This window comes from Rhamphochromis longiceps, linkage group LG13 (genome assembly GCF_057381845.1).
Source record: "Rhamphochromis longiceps isolate RC_006_pf linkage group LG13, R_longiceps_female_GT1.1, whole genome shotgun sequence".
Lineage (NCBI taxonomy): Eukaryota > Metazoa > Chordata > Actinopteri > Cichliformes > Cichlidae > Rhamphochromis > Rhamphochromis longiceps.
In genome coordinates, this window is record NC_140569.1 from 3,626,460 (window position 1) to 3,643,528 (window position 17,069).

General features: G+C 42.4%; 2 protein-coding genes across 2 annotated transcripts in view; both read right to left on the reverse strand.

Annotated features, from left to right (window-relative positions):
- Positions 1 to 967: 967 nt before the first annotated feature.
- Positions 968 to 5,643, reverse strand: LOC146655204 (uncharacterized). The gene is made up of 2 exons (XM_085428299.1): positions 5,255 to 5,643; positions 968 to 1,481 (listed from the first exon to the last, which is right to left on the reverse strand). The coding sequence occupies exons 1-2, from the start codon at positions 5,363 to 5,365 to the stop codon at positions 1,005 to 1,007; spliced, it is 588 nt and encodes a 195-aa protein (XP_085284425.1). The 5' UTR covers positions 5,366 to 5,643; the 3' UTR covers positions 968 to 1,004.
- Positions 5,644 to 8,304: 2,661 nt separating this feature from the next.
- arfgef3 (ARFGEF family member 3) overlaps positions 8,305 to 17,069 on the reverse strand; it is a 54,632-nt gene continuing 45,867 nt past the window's right edge. Inside the window, exons 38-41 of the mRNA XM_085427594.1 lie at positions 16,517 to 16,618; positions 15,652 to 16,034; positions 15,081 to 15,564; positions 8,305 to 14,884 (exon numbers count right to left, since the gene is read on the reverse strand). Of these exons, the coding sequence (XP_085283720.1) occupies positions 14,693 to 14,884; positions 15,081 to 15,564; positions 15,652 to 16,034; positions 16,517 to 16,618 (1,161 nt within the window). The 3' untranslated portion in view covers positions 8,305 to 14,692. The remainder of the gene's footprint in view (positions 14,885 to 15,080; positions 15,565 to 15,651; positions 16,035 to 16,516; positions 16,619 to 17,069) is intronic.

The window sequence follows — 17,069 nt, forward strand, 5'->3', positions numbered from 1 at the left end:
AAGGCATTTTGACCAAGTATTTTTATTTTTTTTACTTTCAGTTATTTAATTTGTCCAATTACTTTTGAGCCGCTGAAATGAAGGGAATGTGTTCAAATCTTCTAGTTCCTCAATAGTTTTTAATGCAATCTTTTTGTTCAGCCCACTGAATTAAAGCTGGAAGTCTGCACTTCAACTGCATCTGAGTTGTTTCATTTAAAATTTAAAATTCACTGTGGGAACGTACAGAACCAAAATTAGACAGAAAAAAAAGTCAGAATATTTATGGACCTAACTGTGTGTCTGCTATCTGTACAAATTCCTGTGAGGAGGATACAGTAATAAACAGTGGGACACAGGGATCGCTTCACTTTATTGTTTGTGATTATTACACAGTAAAAATAAATACAAATGTCAGCATTATAAAACTGTCCTGTTACCACTACTGCTCACTAAAGTCTAAAGGCTCCTACAGCTGTGTCACAGGTAAAACACACAATAATAAAAATAGCATGTTTGTTATCCACGTGAACACTTTTACAATGTTAAGTACAAACAGGAGAAATTATCACACTAACTTATGAGGAATGATGTAAATGGTAAGAATATTGTGTACAAGTCTGTGTGGCTTTTTTAAACTGTGCTTGGTGCTTATGGCGTAGAGGGCTTTGTTAACAAAGAAAAAAAAACCATTCTGTGTCAGAGTTATAAATATTTAGCACATTTGTCCATTAAGGTAAAAATCACTGAGGATGTCATCCAAAGGAAGTTTGGAGATGCCCGTTTCCTGGATCCCAGTCACATTATTCAGTATAAAAACCAGTTTAGAAGATCTTCATGCAGCAGCACAGGGCCCAGAAGCTCTTCTTGGCTCATTTGTTTTTGTAGTATTATTTTATTTTTAATATACTTAATAGGGTGATTTGGGATGTAGTCTTGGTAAGTAATATGTTAGATTCCTATGTCCTCAACTGGAAGTGTTTTCATTCACATCTTAGGTCTCTTCTTTTAATTTCAGTTTTGATTCAGTCTTTGACTTCTTCTATGATTGCCCTCCTGTCATTCATCACCATCATCATCCCTTCTTCATTATCTCCACAGCGTGCCTCTGGCCCTGGACTTGGAGGGAGCAGCTCTGCATCTTTTGAGCTGCTTGTGCTAGCAGCTCTGGCAATCCTGGTGAGGGTCTGTTCATACGGAGAGGGCAGATAGACCATGAGGAATACGCCGTCTGTCACGTCCTGCTCGGAGCTTGAGCTGGGAAGTGGACCTCTGTTGCTGCGGAGGGAGGACAGCAGCTCGCAGTTCCTCTCTGGGTCCTGTAGGTCCTCCAAGGCGATCACGTTAGCCAATCCCAGCTTTCCATTGAAGCTGAAGCCCCTCCTTCGGCGGCAGACCACGAAGCCGAGGATGCTAATGAAGAGGACGAGGAAGGAGATGCTTGCTATGACGATATAGGTGACTGATCCACCGCTGAAGATGGCCTCATCAAAACTCTGGTTCTGTGAGTCAGACACAAGATGTTGTTGTTATTATTATTATTATTATTATTATTATTATTATTAGTAGTAGTAGTAGTAGTAGTTAAGGAATATAAAGTGCAGAAGTCACAGATTTAACAGAGGTCATTTAGGCGCCATAAAAACTTTGTCCAGCAGAGGGAGCTGTCCGTGCCGAACTTCTGCTGATCTCCTCTTTGTACATGTGAATGTGTAGCATTGTGAGGGTGGACTTATGCCAGAAGGATGGACAAAGAACGATAAATACTTGTTTAATATTTTACTGGCAGCAGGCAAGAAAGCCATCACAAAAAAATGTCTTTCTTCAGAGAGCCCAACTATGAACATGTGTATGAACATCACAATGGACATTTACAGAACGGAGAAAATGACAGCAGATGTGAACTACAAGAGGGAGCTGTTGGTATCACGATGGAAGAAATGGATGGACTACATAGAAAACGCAGGCCAGTTTTTGCTTTGGCTCTAGATTTTGACTTTGTTAACTACTAGAAGACTAGAGGAAATATTAGTTATATTAATGGAAACAAAAACACACTCCCTACATTTTTTTCTTTCATTTTTCTTTTTCCTTATGTATCTTTTATTTATTTATTTATTGTTTCCTGTTTTGCTTCTTTTTTCTTTCTTCTTTCATTCTTTTTGTATGGATATTTTAGTTGTTTAAATATAGAAAAAAAATATATGTAGTGACAAATTGCTGAAGTTGATGGTATTGTATAGTGATTCCAAAATGTCCATTTAAAAAAAAAAAAAAAAAAAGTATTGTGAGGCTGAGCACACCGCCTCCTGATGTTATTTTTATTTGGAGCATATGTGCACTGTAAAAGCTAAGAATGAAGAGTAAACATGAGATGGGAGACGTTGTCTTTTACCAGACAGCAGGGGCGGAGCGGGGGGGTGGCTTACGGGGCTTAAGCCCGGGTTGTTTTGGCAGAAGCCCGGGGTATTTTGGAGTGTAATTTTTTCATAGTTAGATGCCTGGCTGACAACTGTATAAAACAAAAAGTACACACAATATTCGAAGCACATAGTGCACACTGTGGGAATTTACGACTGTGCGTGAATCCCCCCTGATATTGGTATGATCCAAGCTCAGGCACTAAGCGACTGAGCGAGGGGGCGGGGCAGCTGCTGCCCGTGAGTGCGCTGTTGGAGAGACGGAGCCAGCCATACTAAGGAGAGCTTAAGTTTGAGCAGGTACCAAAGCAAATCATTCGTACCGTACAAATAATGTAAATATGACGGTGCATCACGAAAGATTGATATGAAACTGATCACTTGACCAATATTATTTTACTTGCTCTTCAAGTGAATCAACAAATGGCGAAATGAAAATCCGAACAAATGCTATTTTTTTTAGAGAGTCTTAGCTTACGTGTGTTTATTTCATATTTTCAGTTCTTACCCTCCCCGACTAATTCGGTTTCAGTTATGTACTGAAATATAAGAATGGACATTCGAGGCTTCTTTCAAAGAAAAAAACTCAGGTAAATGTTATTTTATATATTATGCTTTGTATGTTGTTCAGTATATTTCTATGCAAAACAAGAGGGATTTCAGTACACAGCAGGATATTCACATTTGTAACCAGATATTTACATACACTTTAGGGAGAAAACATAAAACATTTTTACTGTACAACATCAATTTAGAGTAAACTTTTGTTTTAGATAAATATTGAAATATATTTTGAATTAGTTAAATGTCAGAATAAAGAGAGACAGAGCTGTCTATTTTTTATCACTTTCATCAAATTTAGGAGTACATGTACACTAAGTTTATTGTTAATTAATAAGAAAACTCCAGACGATTCCATTCTGAGCTGAAGAAGCTTCTGATAGGTTAGTAGAGTCCATGTGAGTAAATTGGTGGCACAGCTGTGGATGCATATAAGGCAAAACACAGAGCCTGTTTTTTTGAAATGGGAAAATCAAGAGATGTCAACCAAAACACCAGGAAAAGAACTGTGGAGCTCCATAAATGTGGCTCAGTTTGAATACAATTTGGTGCCATTTGCAATTAAGAAATACAGATAGTTTCTCTCTTTACTCTCAAAGTTAACAAATATGTTTTTTATATTTATCAATCTAAAAAAATAAACATTTAGTCTGATTTGATCTTACAATTAAAAAAGTGTTTGTGTTTTGATCTGAAGAGTACATAAATATGTGGTTTCAACTGTATATTTGATGATTGTCAGCACACAGAGGGAGAGAGAGGAACAGAGAGGGAGAGAGAGGAACAAAGAGGGAGAGAGAGGAACAGAGAGGGAGAGAGAGGAACAGAGAGGGAGAGAGAGGAACAAAGAGGGAGAGAGAGGAACAGAGAGGGAGGGAGAGAGAGGAACAGAGAGGGAGAGAGAGGAACAGAGAGGGAGAGAGAGGAACAAAGAGGGAGAGAGAGGAACAGAGAGGGAGGGAGAGAGAGGAACAGAGAGGGAGAGAGAGGAACAGAGAGGGAGGGAGAGAGAGGAACAGAGAGGGAGAGAGAGGAACAGAGAGAGAGGAACAGAGAGGGAGATGGAGAATGAGGACAGAACAGAGATGAACAAGAGCAGGTGAGACACACATGTTAGTCAAATGGTTGTTTACCAAAAGTATAACTGTATCATAGGTACTCATGTATCTAGTACCTAGTGTTTCTTTTTAGGTTTGTTATTTTTCAAATTCTATATTTATTATGTTTTGCAGGCTTGTTTGCACAACAAGGATAAATAATTATATAAACTTTTCTCAATCTAAATATTGTACTTTGGTAGAATTAAAAAAATAAGTGTAGTGCAGGTCTATGATGATTTTTAGTGCTACTATCATCTAGTTCTGATTCTGGTTCTGTCTTGGTTAAGTCCTCAGTAGTCCTGGTTTTGAACTGTTGTAGTCCTGTTTTAATTCTGGATCAGTTCCTGGTCTGGTTGAATTGGGGTTTAGTCCTCGTGTCTTGATACAGCCCTGACCTTGTTCTGCCTCGCTGCTTAATTAAAAAACTAGTTTAAGGTGTCTTGCACATGTGATAAATATTTTTCCCTATATGAAGTCATTCTTTTTTGAACAAAAGTCAAAAAAGAGCCTATTAATCTTTCAGTCATTTCTACCCCCCCCCCAAAAAAAAAAAAAAAAAAAATCCCACATGCATACTACCCTTTAGGGCTAAGCCCCGGGTGTTTCAAATGTCTGGCTCCGCCTCTGCCAGACAGCAGTTTTAATAAATGACTTGTTGTTAAATAAATGTTAAAACATCCAAAATTTATTGAAATAAAGCTGATGTTGTTACATATTGTTGTTGGAAAGTAACTGAAAGAAGTCTTTAAAGGATGTCTTCCAGTTCTACACATCTGCATTTTTTCCAATCTGGATTTTAGGCAGTGTGATTAAAAACACATTAAGATCAGATAAAACTAATGAAATAAAACTGGATTCAAGTATCAATGCAAAATTTTATTTCTGCCGTCTCATCGAATGCCAAGAATCGTGTCTTCATAGCTTCATATAAGTAACATTTCTAAAAGCTAGAAGTATAACTCTGCAGAGAATCTTTGAAGTGACACGTTTTTGTTGTGCAAGCTTTGTAACATCTCTCCATCAGTTCGACAATTATTAATATTTAATTTTATTACGTGGACGCTCACATTTGTGTCACTGCATTTAATTTTTCAAATGACATATTTTCAGATTAAATTATGAACTGATGAAAAAAAACCACTGACAGCATGTTTAATAATAAAAATAAAATCATCGACGTCTGCGCGAACTCACCGGTGCCTGTCTGTCAGTAGAAGGCAGAGCCGAGGGTCCGGATGACCAGTCTAGAGAGTCCCGGCCAGCGGGTCCAAACTTCCTCCAGCTGCTCTCCAGCAGAGACCGCATGGTGGAAAGTTTCAGGATCCGAAGCCGACGGGTCTGTTGACAGCTCAGAGGGTTAGCACCGACTGCACCGCTGAAGTGATCAGCCTTAAATATATCTGGGAGGGGGAGGAGGGAGGGACAGCAGAGAAATGAGGGCAGCAGACAGTCCAGCAGAGAACAGACACATCACTGGTCCCAGTGGGTCACAGCAGAGGGTGTTTCCAGGATTTTTCTTTTTTTAAAAACTATGGTGTGTTTTTATTGGGGGCAGAGAGATCGCGTGCTTCCAAAAATATGCATTAGGAGACGTTACAAATCTGTGTTGAAGGATAAGATGTATAAACTAATAGGAAAAAACTGCATTTACGGTTCCAAACACAATTAAGTAAATAAGCAAAGTAGATGAGTTAGAGAACAGTAGACAGTAAGCACTCTATTTTTTTGCATCTATAATTAACTCACAAGCATTCATTACATATTATTTGAATATTTAACGCTCGCTGACACACTGACAAAGAAATTTCAGTCAGTGAGAGCAACGAGGAGCCATCAGAAGCTAAAATCAACACTTTGAATGATTTTTACATGTAGTAAGATTGTTGCTGTTTAACAGTAATGACTGTGTCGATTGTTTGAAAGGTCCAGATAAGCAATAACAAAGAAAATCTGACATAATGTGTCTCACTGGGTGTGTAGTGGATACATTCAAATGATCGGTGTAAAGAGTGAGACAATCAGGAAGCTTTAACTCCAGTGGATGACTCTCTGTCACTCAGAGTGCTCGGGGGAATCACTTTTTCTGTGAATATCAAGAAGACCAAAAGTGAAAAATCTTTGTGATCTGATGAAACTTTTCTCAACATTTCTGGGATATAAAGTAAGTCTGAGAAAGGTTTTACACACTTTGAGACAATTTACAAGTCATTTAAAAGTGTGGAAGAGGAAAGTATATCACGGGTTTACAGGTTTGGTAAAAACTGTACAATAAATCGCTGCCAATAGTCCATCCATCCTCTTCGCTTATCCCTGTCAGGGTCGCGGGGGGGCTGGAGCCTATCCCCGCTAGCACAGGACAAGAGACAGGGTACACTCTGGACAGGTCGCCAGTCTGTCACAGGGCTGCAGCCAATAGTCATAGCACGCCATTCTCAACCAAGTTCCACATTTCCATACAACTTTTGTTCAGGTTTTCTTAAAACTGCAGGATTATTTTGGAACTGAAACTCTTAGGAAAGAAGAAAAAGAGGAGAAGCAAGATGAATAGTTAATGTTTTCAATTGAGACATTAAACAATTTATTGTGGTATAAAATGCTGTTATTTATGTTTCTGTCCATGGTTAAATTGGTGGGACTACACTTTTTTTTTGGGGGGGGCAACTTCTTCACACAACACAGTTGTGTATGTGGCTGTGTTGTATTCAAAGTAAATGGGTCTAAAAGGGGACCAATACAGTCTCTACCTTACAAAATAAAGCACCTTGAGGCAAGTGTAGAGATTTGGCGCTATATAAACTGAATGAAAGTACCTTTTGGATGGATTTATGTGACTCTGTAACTTTGGAAACTGTCTTTTAATGATGGGGTATCATCTGTTTTCTTCTAAATACCAGGCAGAAAATACGCTTTCACATGCAAAATGAATGAATGAATGAATATTTCATTTTCAGTAAAACAAAGGTTTAGGAGAATTGAAGTCACAACCACAACAACTACAGCAAGAAGGCAAACCACCTGGTTATGGTATGACCGTCTCAGGCAAAAGACACATGCTTTCATATGGTCAGCCAGTATTAGTTCCAATTAATATTACTCTTAGAAAGGTAAAAGAGGCACATTTATAATCCTCACAAATACACTATATTGGCAAAAGTCTTGACTTGTCCATTCACATCATTGAATTCAGTTGTTCCAATCACTTCCGTGAGCAGAGGTGTATAAAACACCTCTGCATGCAGACTGCTGAGTGAATTTCAGCATGGTGCCGTAATAGGATGCCACCTGTGCAACAAGTCGAGTCGTGACATTTCCTCATTCCTAAATATTCCACAGTCAGTTGTCAGTGGTGTTATAACAAAGTGGAAGCGATTGGTCCTGCTGCCAGCAGATTCCAGAGCAGTGGAGACATGTTCTCCGGAATCACAAATCTGTTTGCCAATCTGAGTCGGGGTTTGGGTTTGCCAGAAAAAAAGTGGTTTTTTTTTAATACTTCAGCTTATCAAGACATCTTGGACATTTTCATGCTCCCAACTTTGTGGGAACAGTTTGGGGATGGCTCCTTGTTGTTCCAACATGACTGCGCACCAGTGCACAAAAGCAGGTCCATAAAGACATGGATAAGCGAGCGTGGTGTGGCTGAACTTGACTGGCCTGCGCAGAGTCCTGACCTCAACCTGATACAAGCCAGGCCTTCTCGTCCAACATCAGTGTCTGAACTCACAAATGCACTTCTGGAAGAATGGTGAAAAATTCCCATAAACATTCCCAAACCTTCCATTAAACTCTATGGGTTAAGAATGGGATGTCAGTCAAGTTCATATGTGTTTGAAGGCAGACGAGTGAATGCTTCTGGCATATAACTTAAACATACAGCGTATATATAAACAGGTTTCACTAATTTGTGAGCCTTGTTCTATAAATCTCCAACCGTTTTGATCTTTTGGCAAGGACAGCTCTAATACCACTTTCATGTATTCAGCAAATCGCAGTGTGTCAGCTCGGCTTAGCACACAGACTCCAACAATGTGCAAATGGAACCAAAGCCAAACCGTCAGCAATAACAAAATCAAAAAATCCCCCTAAGCTCCGTAACTAAAACATTACAGCTGGTTTTGTTTATTCTGCACAAAAATCCTTTTTACTGTTAAAATCATCACTTTCAGATTGGATTGAAGACATCCAAACTTTGGAGTGCATTTGATCATCATCATCAGATATAAAACACAATGCCAAACATTTGGGGCAAACTGCTTTTAATTTGCAACACAGAGCAGACAAGCCTGCAGAGAAAGCACTTTACAACTTACAGCACTTACACAGCTGCGCTCGGGACAGAAGAGAGAAGCCAGAGCAGGTTAGAAACACCAGGAGAAAATCTTACAGCTGCTGTTCTTTAATATCAAAAGCAGAAAAAAATGCACTTTTAGAAATCACAGTCACGACATTAGCAGAGCCGGCGCTCACAGGTCGGGCAGCAGAGCATCTGAGGTCAGTGAAGGAAGCAAACGGACAAAACAACCTGAGTGAATGAGCAGAGAGCCTGAAGTCACATCGTAAAGACTCTGCACCTTCACCTGCAGGGACACCCACGGTTGTGTTTTATATTTGTACCATCAGTCAAACAAAGACTTTTACCATTTTCTCTGGTGGTGATTGTTTACTTTGTAAGCATTTATAGACAGTAGCCATAACTGATCTTCAGTGAGAGAAAGAAAATATATGTAGACCACCTGGTCTCTGGAACACAGGATATGAAATCAAACACCAACCATTTGGTTAATGTCAGAGTCAAATGATAAGATCAACACAAGTTTACACAGTAGATCCACTTTTTCTGACAGCTTCAAGTTTGTTGATGCCAACATCTGGTTCAGTTTAACCTCTTTTCCATCAGTGTAGAAGAAACTGCAAACATTTTCACAGGAAATATCACAGCGGCAAGACTGCACACTTCAACGGCCAATGACTGGTTAAATGAAGCACCAGAAACCATATTAGTGGCTTCGTCTTTGTGAGCAGTAATTATGTTTTTCTTCCTTCTGATCATCTCCTGATTACTCCTCAAACAGCATAAATAGCACACCGTGTCAGATTTGTCAGTTGAATGTGTTATCTACACCCACATCTGCTGCATATCTGCAAGCTGCTTTGGAACCCACTCTACCCCAGCTCCTCCTGATTGATCAAGTCTGATGTTACAGACACTCTGGCTTTCTGTCTATGCACACAGAAGAGTGAGGAGGTCCCAGGACAGAGCAATGAAACCAAATAAAAACAAACGCAGAGGAAAATAACAAATCTCATTTCTGCTCTAATGGCCGGGACTTAAAGACAAATTTATGCTGTCTTCTTTACCATCATCTCGGCCCCAAAAACCTGATAAAGCCTGACTTTGCATTTTTAAAAAAAAATGCAAACACATAACCCAAATCTTTTCCCACGATTGTCCATCAAAAATTAAAAACTAATCAAATTCAAACATTTACCGACACAATATTTCTGCAAAGTACACATCTAAGAACTTTTATTTGATTATTCTTTTATATTTTTCTGTTTCTGTATGTTCTCATGACTTCCTCTGTCATATGACCTTTCACTGTGGAAACTGTGTCAGATGTCTGGGTCGCGTAGAAACTTTGTCCATCCGTGTCAGACAAAATGACAGAATAGTCAAAGCTGCTTTTACTCCTACGCTCTCAGTCAGTCAATCACCCAGATGCCCTGAAAGCTCAAGCCTTAGATATGTGTACATTTCTCAGACAAACAAGGGAGTCGGTCTTTAAACTGTCAGCCAAATCACTCAGACGTATACTGAGTTCTCCAAACAATGTTTTCTCTTTTTTTTTGTCTCAATCTGATCTCTGGAAAGTGAATGCAGTAAGGCACTGCCTCTTCCATCAGTAATCCCTCAATAAAGTCACCAATGTGTTGATTTTACTGTAAATCAATAGTAGAAACAATATTACAAATTCCCAGGAATTGGAGAGAAGAAGGAGCTGTCAGTATCTTGAATCAGAAAGCAATAAGAGCTTAGAATCAAACAAAGACTCGTGGAACACGTAGACGGATTTGCAGCTTCTTGTCAGCAGCGAGTTTACCCAAGAGCATCAAATCTGCTTAGAGTGCAGATAAAGTTTGTTGTGGCGATGAGCTGCACTGAGCAGCAGCCACAGCGACTGTGGTTCAAGCCCTCTTAATCTCAGCTCAACATTTCAAATGTACGTTGGCTGTAAAAGTAAAAAACGCAGACAAAAGATTAATCTCTGGACTCGGCGTTACAAATAATGTCGTGGGCAAAGTGAAAGCAGAGAACCAATCAGAGCAAACACCTAGAGGAGCACGGGCGCCATCAGCACAAACTGCTGGTGCGGTGTCGTTGCATGACGCTGACACATCAGCTGATGGAAACACTGTCACAGCTTTAACACCCACTAAATCCTTTCCCTTCACTATTGCTGATCACACTGATGGCCCACAACATCTGTCCAGTTGCTGCTCGCCCTCGAACAACAGGGACAAATGGGGACGGGTCAGGGACACCGGGAGGGGCTGAGGGACAGCAAAGTCAGCTGAGACACAACAGAGTGGCGAGACGTGCTAATGCTGCAACGTAGCAGCCCCACAAGAAGGAGGCCGGAATTAGAGCACGACCTTCCAACCGATGCTGTCGATATTCTGCATTCTGATGCAGGGCTCGGGTTAAAGACAAAGAATAAAACTGAATTTTGTTTAATGTTTTCTTGTTTCTCATGGATGAGCTGAGGTCCATAAATACACAATCACATCAACAATACGTGTAAAAAAAATTGACTTAGCAGCCACCTCATTTAAAACGTGCAAACTCACATTCTGAAGCCTCAAACCAAGCATCGTAGCAGTCTCTGTGCAGGTGGAGCCAGAAGTGCAGAAGTGCATACACTAGTGTGCTTGATTAACAAGGTGCACCTGTAGTGGACTCTGCACCTCACAGGCAAGGAGGATGGGAGATTTTTAACTGGAGGAGACTCTTGGCAGGACTTTTAAGATTAAAAGCTGTACAGCTAAGTCCTATTTTTTTTTTCACTGGAAATTCTTTGAAAGACACCAACAGCACAGGCGAGAGGTCTGGCTCAGTGACTCCCAATTACTGGAAGTGAAACCAGCATCAAAGCGGTCGAGTCCTTAATTATCCCCAAATAACGTTTAAGTCTTTACCCCATGCAGAGCAGCTCTCGGGGAGGGAACCAAACAAGAGACAAGACAGTCTTTTGTGGCAGGCTTTAAACATCTGCTGTTAAGTGGGCCATTTAATCACAGTCTGCAAGGACTCAGAAGAAGAACTGCAGCATTGGCTTCATTTTTCATCTGCGGAGGTTTTGTGTGTGTGTGATAGGGTGGCAAAAATCAACCATGAAGCACCCAGGGGGTTGTCTTGATGCACGCTCCATCATCCAGGTGAGTAAATCCCAAAAAGCTGATTCTGTTCATCTGGACGTCTTTAGTGGGAGAGACATTTCGTCATCATCCAGGTGACTTCTTCAGTCTCAGCTGACTGCAGGTTTCCTTAATCCTATATTTGCGTAATGACTGAAACTAGCAGCACTATGTCCAAAAGAACATAATCAACTGTTTGGGACTCGGCTGTTTGTTAGAGTATATATGTATAACTTGAGTCTAAGGTAAAAAGGATTCCAATAGGAAGAGTCTGTCTGGTTGTAGCATTAGTTGTCCACAATAATGCAGCACCACGTGCTGGGGTGGATTATAGTCTTTGAGCTTCACCTACGTTAAAGAGATGAGTTCACTGTAGCAGAGGCCGACTGACAGGCACAAACATCTCCTTCACAGGGGATGACAGGTTATAGTTCCTGTAGCTGGGGGTAAGAATAGAAAGTTGAGAGTATGCGTGCCCGTGTGGTTGTGGCTCCTACAGTATCACTAGCCTAACAGGCTGTCCCATAAGAGGGACAAAACGTATACAACCACACCCAGCAGCTGTTCCCTTTTCTCTCCCTGGAGTTAAGAAATTCACGTCTCAATAAAATGTAAAATGAGTTCTTCAACAAGAATTCTTTGGCATCACTTTGGTTTTAGAGTTGTCCGGTTCCTCGACGCCTCGTCTGTGGCAACAAAAGCTAATGAAGCCACATGACATAAATATTAAACACATGTTAAAGCAAAGCAACAGAAACAGCAGTCGTTTAAGATCTCAGTGACTGGTTCCAGCCTGTATTAAATAAAGACGGTGAGCTTTAAAACTCTGTTGTTGATTTAAGATTTTCCGGCTTCTAAAGCAGGAAAAGCTGATGACTTTAAAGCATCAAATTAGGACCCAGCTTGGCACTGACTGCTTGCTTTTTTGGAGCATCCAGTGGAAGCATTGCTGCCAGGGAGGAGGTGACAGCTGGCACAAAGGAGAGAATGAGGCGACCGACAAAGTGAGGAAGCAAGTGAAGAGAGAGCAAATAACACTGAAAGAGTCTCCGCTGAAGACAAAGTGGGTGAAAAAAGGAGAGTAAATCTTCTTAGGAGCATCAGATGCTGCCGCCCTCCCCGCCTGTCCTCGATACGGGCCGAGCCGCTGAAGTTAGCGTCAGTTCAGCGCACTCTTCATTCATTCATTCATAATCTGTCCTGAAATGCACATGAATGGAGGTCAGCAGAGTTACAGCTCATCGAGGCAAACTGGACTAGTGAAAGTGAGATAATGCACGTTCATTCAGTTTGCTGACTCCGTGCTCGGAGTACGTTTCTTTCTCCGTGATCTAAACGCACCTGATGGCAAAACTTTCATCCATCTGTTGGTTTCCAGGTGAGAGATGTGGCATTATTCTTGGAAATGACTGATGATAAGAGGGTAATAATGATAAGACTGTTATTTAAATATCATAGACAGTAAGGAGCTGAAAGGACAGGTGTTGATTATTATTGAACTTTTCTTGTATTGTTTTAGATGCAGGACAAAAACATTCACTTTAACCTGAAAGTTATCGGCGCACATATATAACCACACTGAGACACGTTACATGGTGACAAACAGAATATGAAGACTGAAAGTCATGTGAAGGCACCGCCATACAAAAGACATCGTGAATCCTCCGTTTGGCGATTGGAATTCTTTGGTCACTTAAAAATGAGTTACTGATGATGTTAAACACGATGCTCTCATTAAGCGGCTTTGTCACCAACCCCCTGCTCTCTATTAGCAACAATGTTGGAAAAGCTTAAGGATACAGGTTTCCCCTGTGGGGTGGGGGGTGAAACACTGACAGTGGGGTCAGACTCAGGGTTTCCCCTTCAGTCACAGCCAATAGGCTCCAAGCACATATATGCAAAAAAATATTATCAACACAGTATATATTTCAAATAAATATTTGCATAAATAGATGATATGAAAAAGGACATGCGGCTGGCATGAAACATCAAAACACACACCGAGCGCCGTCTTTGATTAAAATAATTAATACTCATGTCAGAAGGCTTAAACAGACCTCTGAGCCACATGTGATCAGGATCAATGAGCACTCGCTCCGAACTCTGAGAAGGAAAACAGGATAAAAATAAAGTTCTAAGCTGAACCTTTGTGATCTCCAGGATTTCACTGGCTTGTTTATGGTCCCGTCTTCAGCACTGTGGAGATTTTCAGAAACCTGCTGAGCTGAGACATGGGCTTTATTCAGACAGCAGGCAAATCAGATTTGTTTCTCAAATAGGACCTTTAGGACTGCGCTGTTATTTGCAAGTGATCAGATGGGATTTGTGTGCCCAGACATCACCAGACCATCTGTAAGAGTCGCTGCAGCAACAGCGCAGGCGTCACTGAATACATCGCTACCATTTGTCTTCTAGCTCCCTACACGCCCCCTCCCAAAGAGCCAGCAGGCAGTTTTCTCATCATCTAATCTCATCTGGATACAATGTGGGTTTGTGGAAAAGGGAGTGAAAAATGAGCTGGAAGTAAATTTGCAGCAGGTTGTAAAAAGGATTAAAGCATCCAAACGGGCACCGGGGAGAGCTGTTTGGACCACCTGTGGCGCTACGGAGCAATACAACGTGTATGTGGTGACAGAGTATGACAGAGGTTATAGAGACGAGCGTATGAAGAGATGCAACAATGCAAAGAATGTAAACATGGCTGCTTCTTCATGGGTGTTAAAAACCCCTGGAAGTCACTGACACGAATGAAGCACGAGGGTGAGGAAATATTATCAAAAGCCTCTGTGATTGTCGTGTTGAGACTTTATGACAATGCTGGACCAAAATTAGGATTCGGCCAATCAGTCTTCAAAAACTGAGAACTCATAGATGACATTTAAGAGCTCCGTGTTTGTTTCTTTGCACTGTTCAGGGTTCAGGAAACAGTTCAACCAAGTAACAAGAGCACAGACGGCACATTTACTGAGAAACATTTCAAATAATATAGAGAAGCCTGTTACATTTTTATTCCTCATACCGTATCCTTCATCAGGAAACAAATCCTTCATACTGATGTCACTTAATGACTGCCTGACAACAAAATGTTGGCGAGGACCATCGATCATTCATCAGCTCCTAAAATCTACGGCAGCATTTCTGATTTCATCTGTTTATGTCCCTCACTGACCGACACTTTGCAGCCTCCGGCCGCTGCTTTTGCATTTCATCGCTGCGACATCACAGAATGATGTCATAGAGTCTGCCGACCCGGCCCAGCCATTCGCGCAGGGCCTGGCGAACGCGGGCGTCGGTCACGTGGCAGGAGAGCTGGCTGAGGCAGGGGTAGAGCGCCGGCTGGAGCGCCAGGAATGAGGAGTCAGACAGTAGGAGGACCTGGTTCAGGAGGGTCAGGACCATGTTGGTCCAGGCCTGCAGAGGGAGGAACACAGACATCAGTTCACAAGCAGATGCAGACCTCACTTTTACCCAACTTTCTTTATACGAGAGGGTTTAAACAGGGGACCTTCAAACTTGTGGGGACAAGGATTTTGGTCCACATGAGGCTGTTGGTCCCCACAAAGATATGAATACACACACACACACACACACACACACACACACTCGCCTGTATCTGAGCCTCAGAGTCTCTCAGCGAGATGCTGTGGGAGCTGATGGTGGACCCCGACCGCGGCCTTTTCTCCTGCCTCAGCACCTCCGGCCCCGCACTAACCGAGTGCCTCAGAGAGGGCCCCTGCTGGTCCACCAGCTGCTGAGGCCTCTGCGGGGGCCTCTGCGGCTCTACTGGGCCCCTCCTCTCCCCGATGCCGCCTCCTCCTGCCGCCGCCCGGCCCTGCTCTTTCATGAACAGGTTGACGTGGCTTTGCTGCGGCTGCTGCTGCTGATGTTTCCTGCGTTTATACTCCATCATCAGCTTGCTGATCGTTCTGTCCGTGGCAATGGTGTATAGCTTGTTTCCAGCACTTTCCCACCATTCCTTTCTCCTTCCCGGGCCAGCGCTGCCAGGAATCCCTCCAACCGAGCTGCTTGTTATGTTGGAGTCCCTCCGTTCGCATCCAGTCCGGAACTGACTGGACAGACTGCCTGTGCAGCTGTGGGGAGAGGAGAGCAGCAGCTTTTATATGACGGGTGACTAAACAGCCTTCACAAAGCACACATTAATATGCGTGATCTCCAACCTGAATCCTGGACTTGGCGTCGGTGTGTCCCCCGGTGACGCTGAGCTCACGTCTGTCGTCTGACACCTGTACCCGCCTTCCTCTGAGGGCGTCTCCCTCGCTGAAAGCCCGCCTGCTGAGGTCGGGGTCGAAGTCTCGGACTGGAAGAGAGGCAGGAAGAACACATGGTCTCCTCCTGCACTTCCCCTCAGCAGAGCAGTCTCCTCCAGCATGCTCTCCAGGTCGCGGTGCATCTGAATGTAGCTGTTGCACAGATCCACGCACAGCTTGTAGAGCCGCTTGACCAGCCAGGCCCAGTCGGCGCTGCCCACCGGCTGCACGCTGAGTGAAGGGACTGGAGCTCGCCACGGGTGACGCTTATCCCGGCCGCGAGGGGGGCTGACCTGCCAGATAAGACACAAATATTACGAGGAGGGTCAAAAGTTTAGAAAAGCCTCTGAGGATTGAAGAGAAAAAATGAATAATGGATGAAAAGAGCAGCAGCACGACTAATCCAAGGCCGCTGCTTTAATTCTAGATTGAGGTCACCTGTCAGCCCCTCTGAGTGGCCTCTCATCACATTTGAATGTTTCACAATTCTTTACAGTAACGCTGCCAATCAGAAGCTGTGTGTATGTGTGTGTGTGTACCTGTTTACACATCTTTGTGGGGACCAACAGTCACCTGTGAGGACAAAAGTGTCCCCACGAGTTTGAAGGCATTTTTGAGACTCAAGATGTGATTTTAGCGTCAGGGTTACAGTTGGGTTATCGTTAGGTTTAGGCTCAGGGTTAGGCATTCATTTTTGATGGTTAGGGAAAGAATTATGTCAATTAGATGTCCCCACAAGATATGAATACCCAACATGTGTGTGTGCATGTGTTACCTGTGCGGTTTCTTCAAATATGTCTTCATCCTCCGAGGAGGCGGAACCAGGATGAGAGGAGTCTGAGCTCCCCTCCTCTTCCTCGTACAGGATCCTCTTTACCTGAACACGGCGACAGGTTCAGATGTCAAACAGATAACTAGTGACGAGCTCGTCTGTTAGTGGTGACGACGGTTATCACCAGTGATTCTGTGTCTGCTGAGAGGTTAATATGACTGCTGTGTCTGGTTGGTAAAATATGCATTAGAATAAAAAATAATAAATGAAATGAAAATGTTATTTTTGTGAACATCGTTCCTCCAGACATATCAAATACCTGCTCCGCGCTTCTTTCATTCGACCTACCAAATACACAAAAGTGCATTTGAAATCTGGAGCTGTGCATTTAAATAATCCCAGCAAAAGAAAATCATAGAAATCAAGAAACATCGTATATGTGAAGATGTTTTCCTGCACAGTGAAAAATCGTTTCATGAACATTCGTCCAAGACATGTTTGAAAAAAAGTTCCAAAATAAAAGCTGGGCAGGCGTCCAGCTCACTGCCTGCTCAGC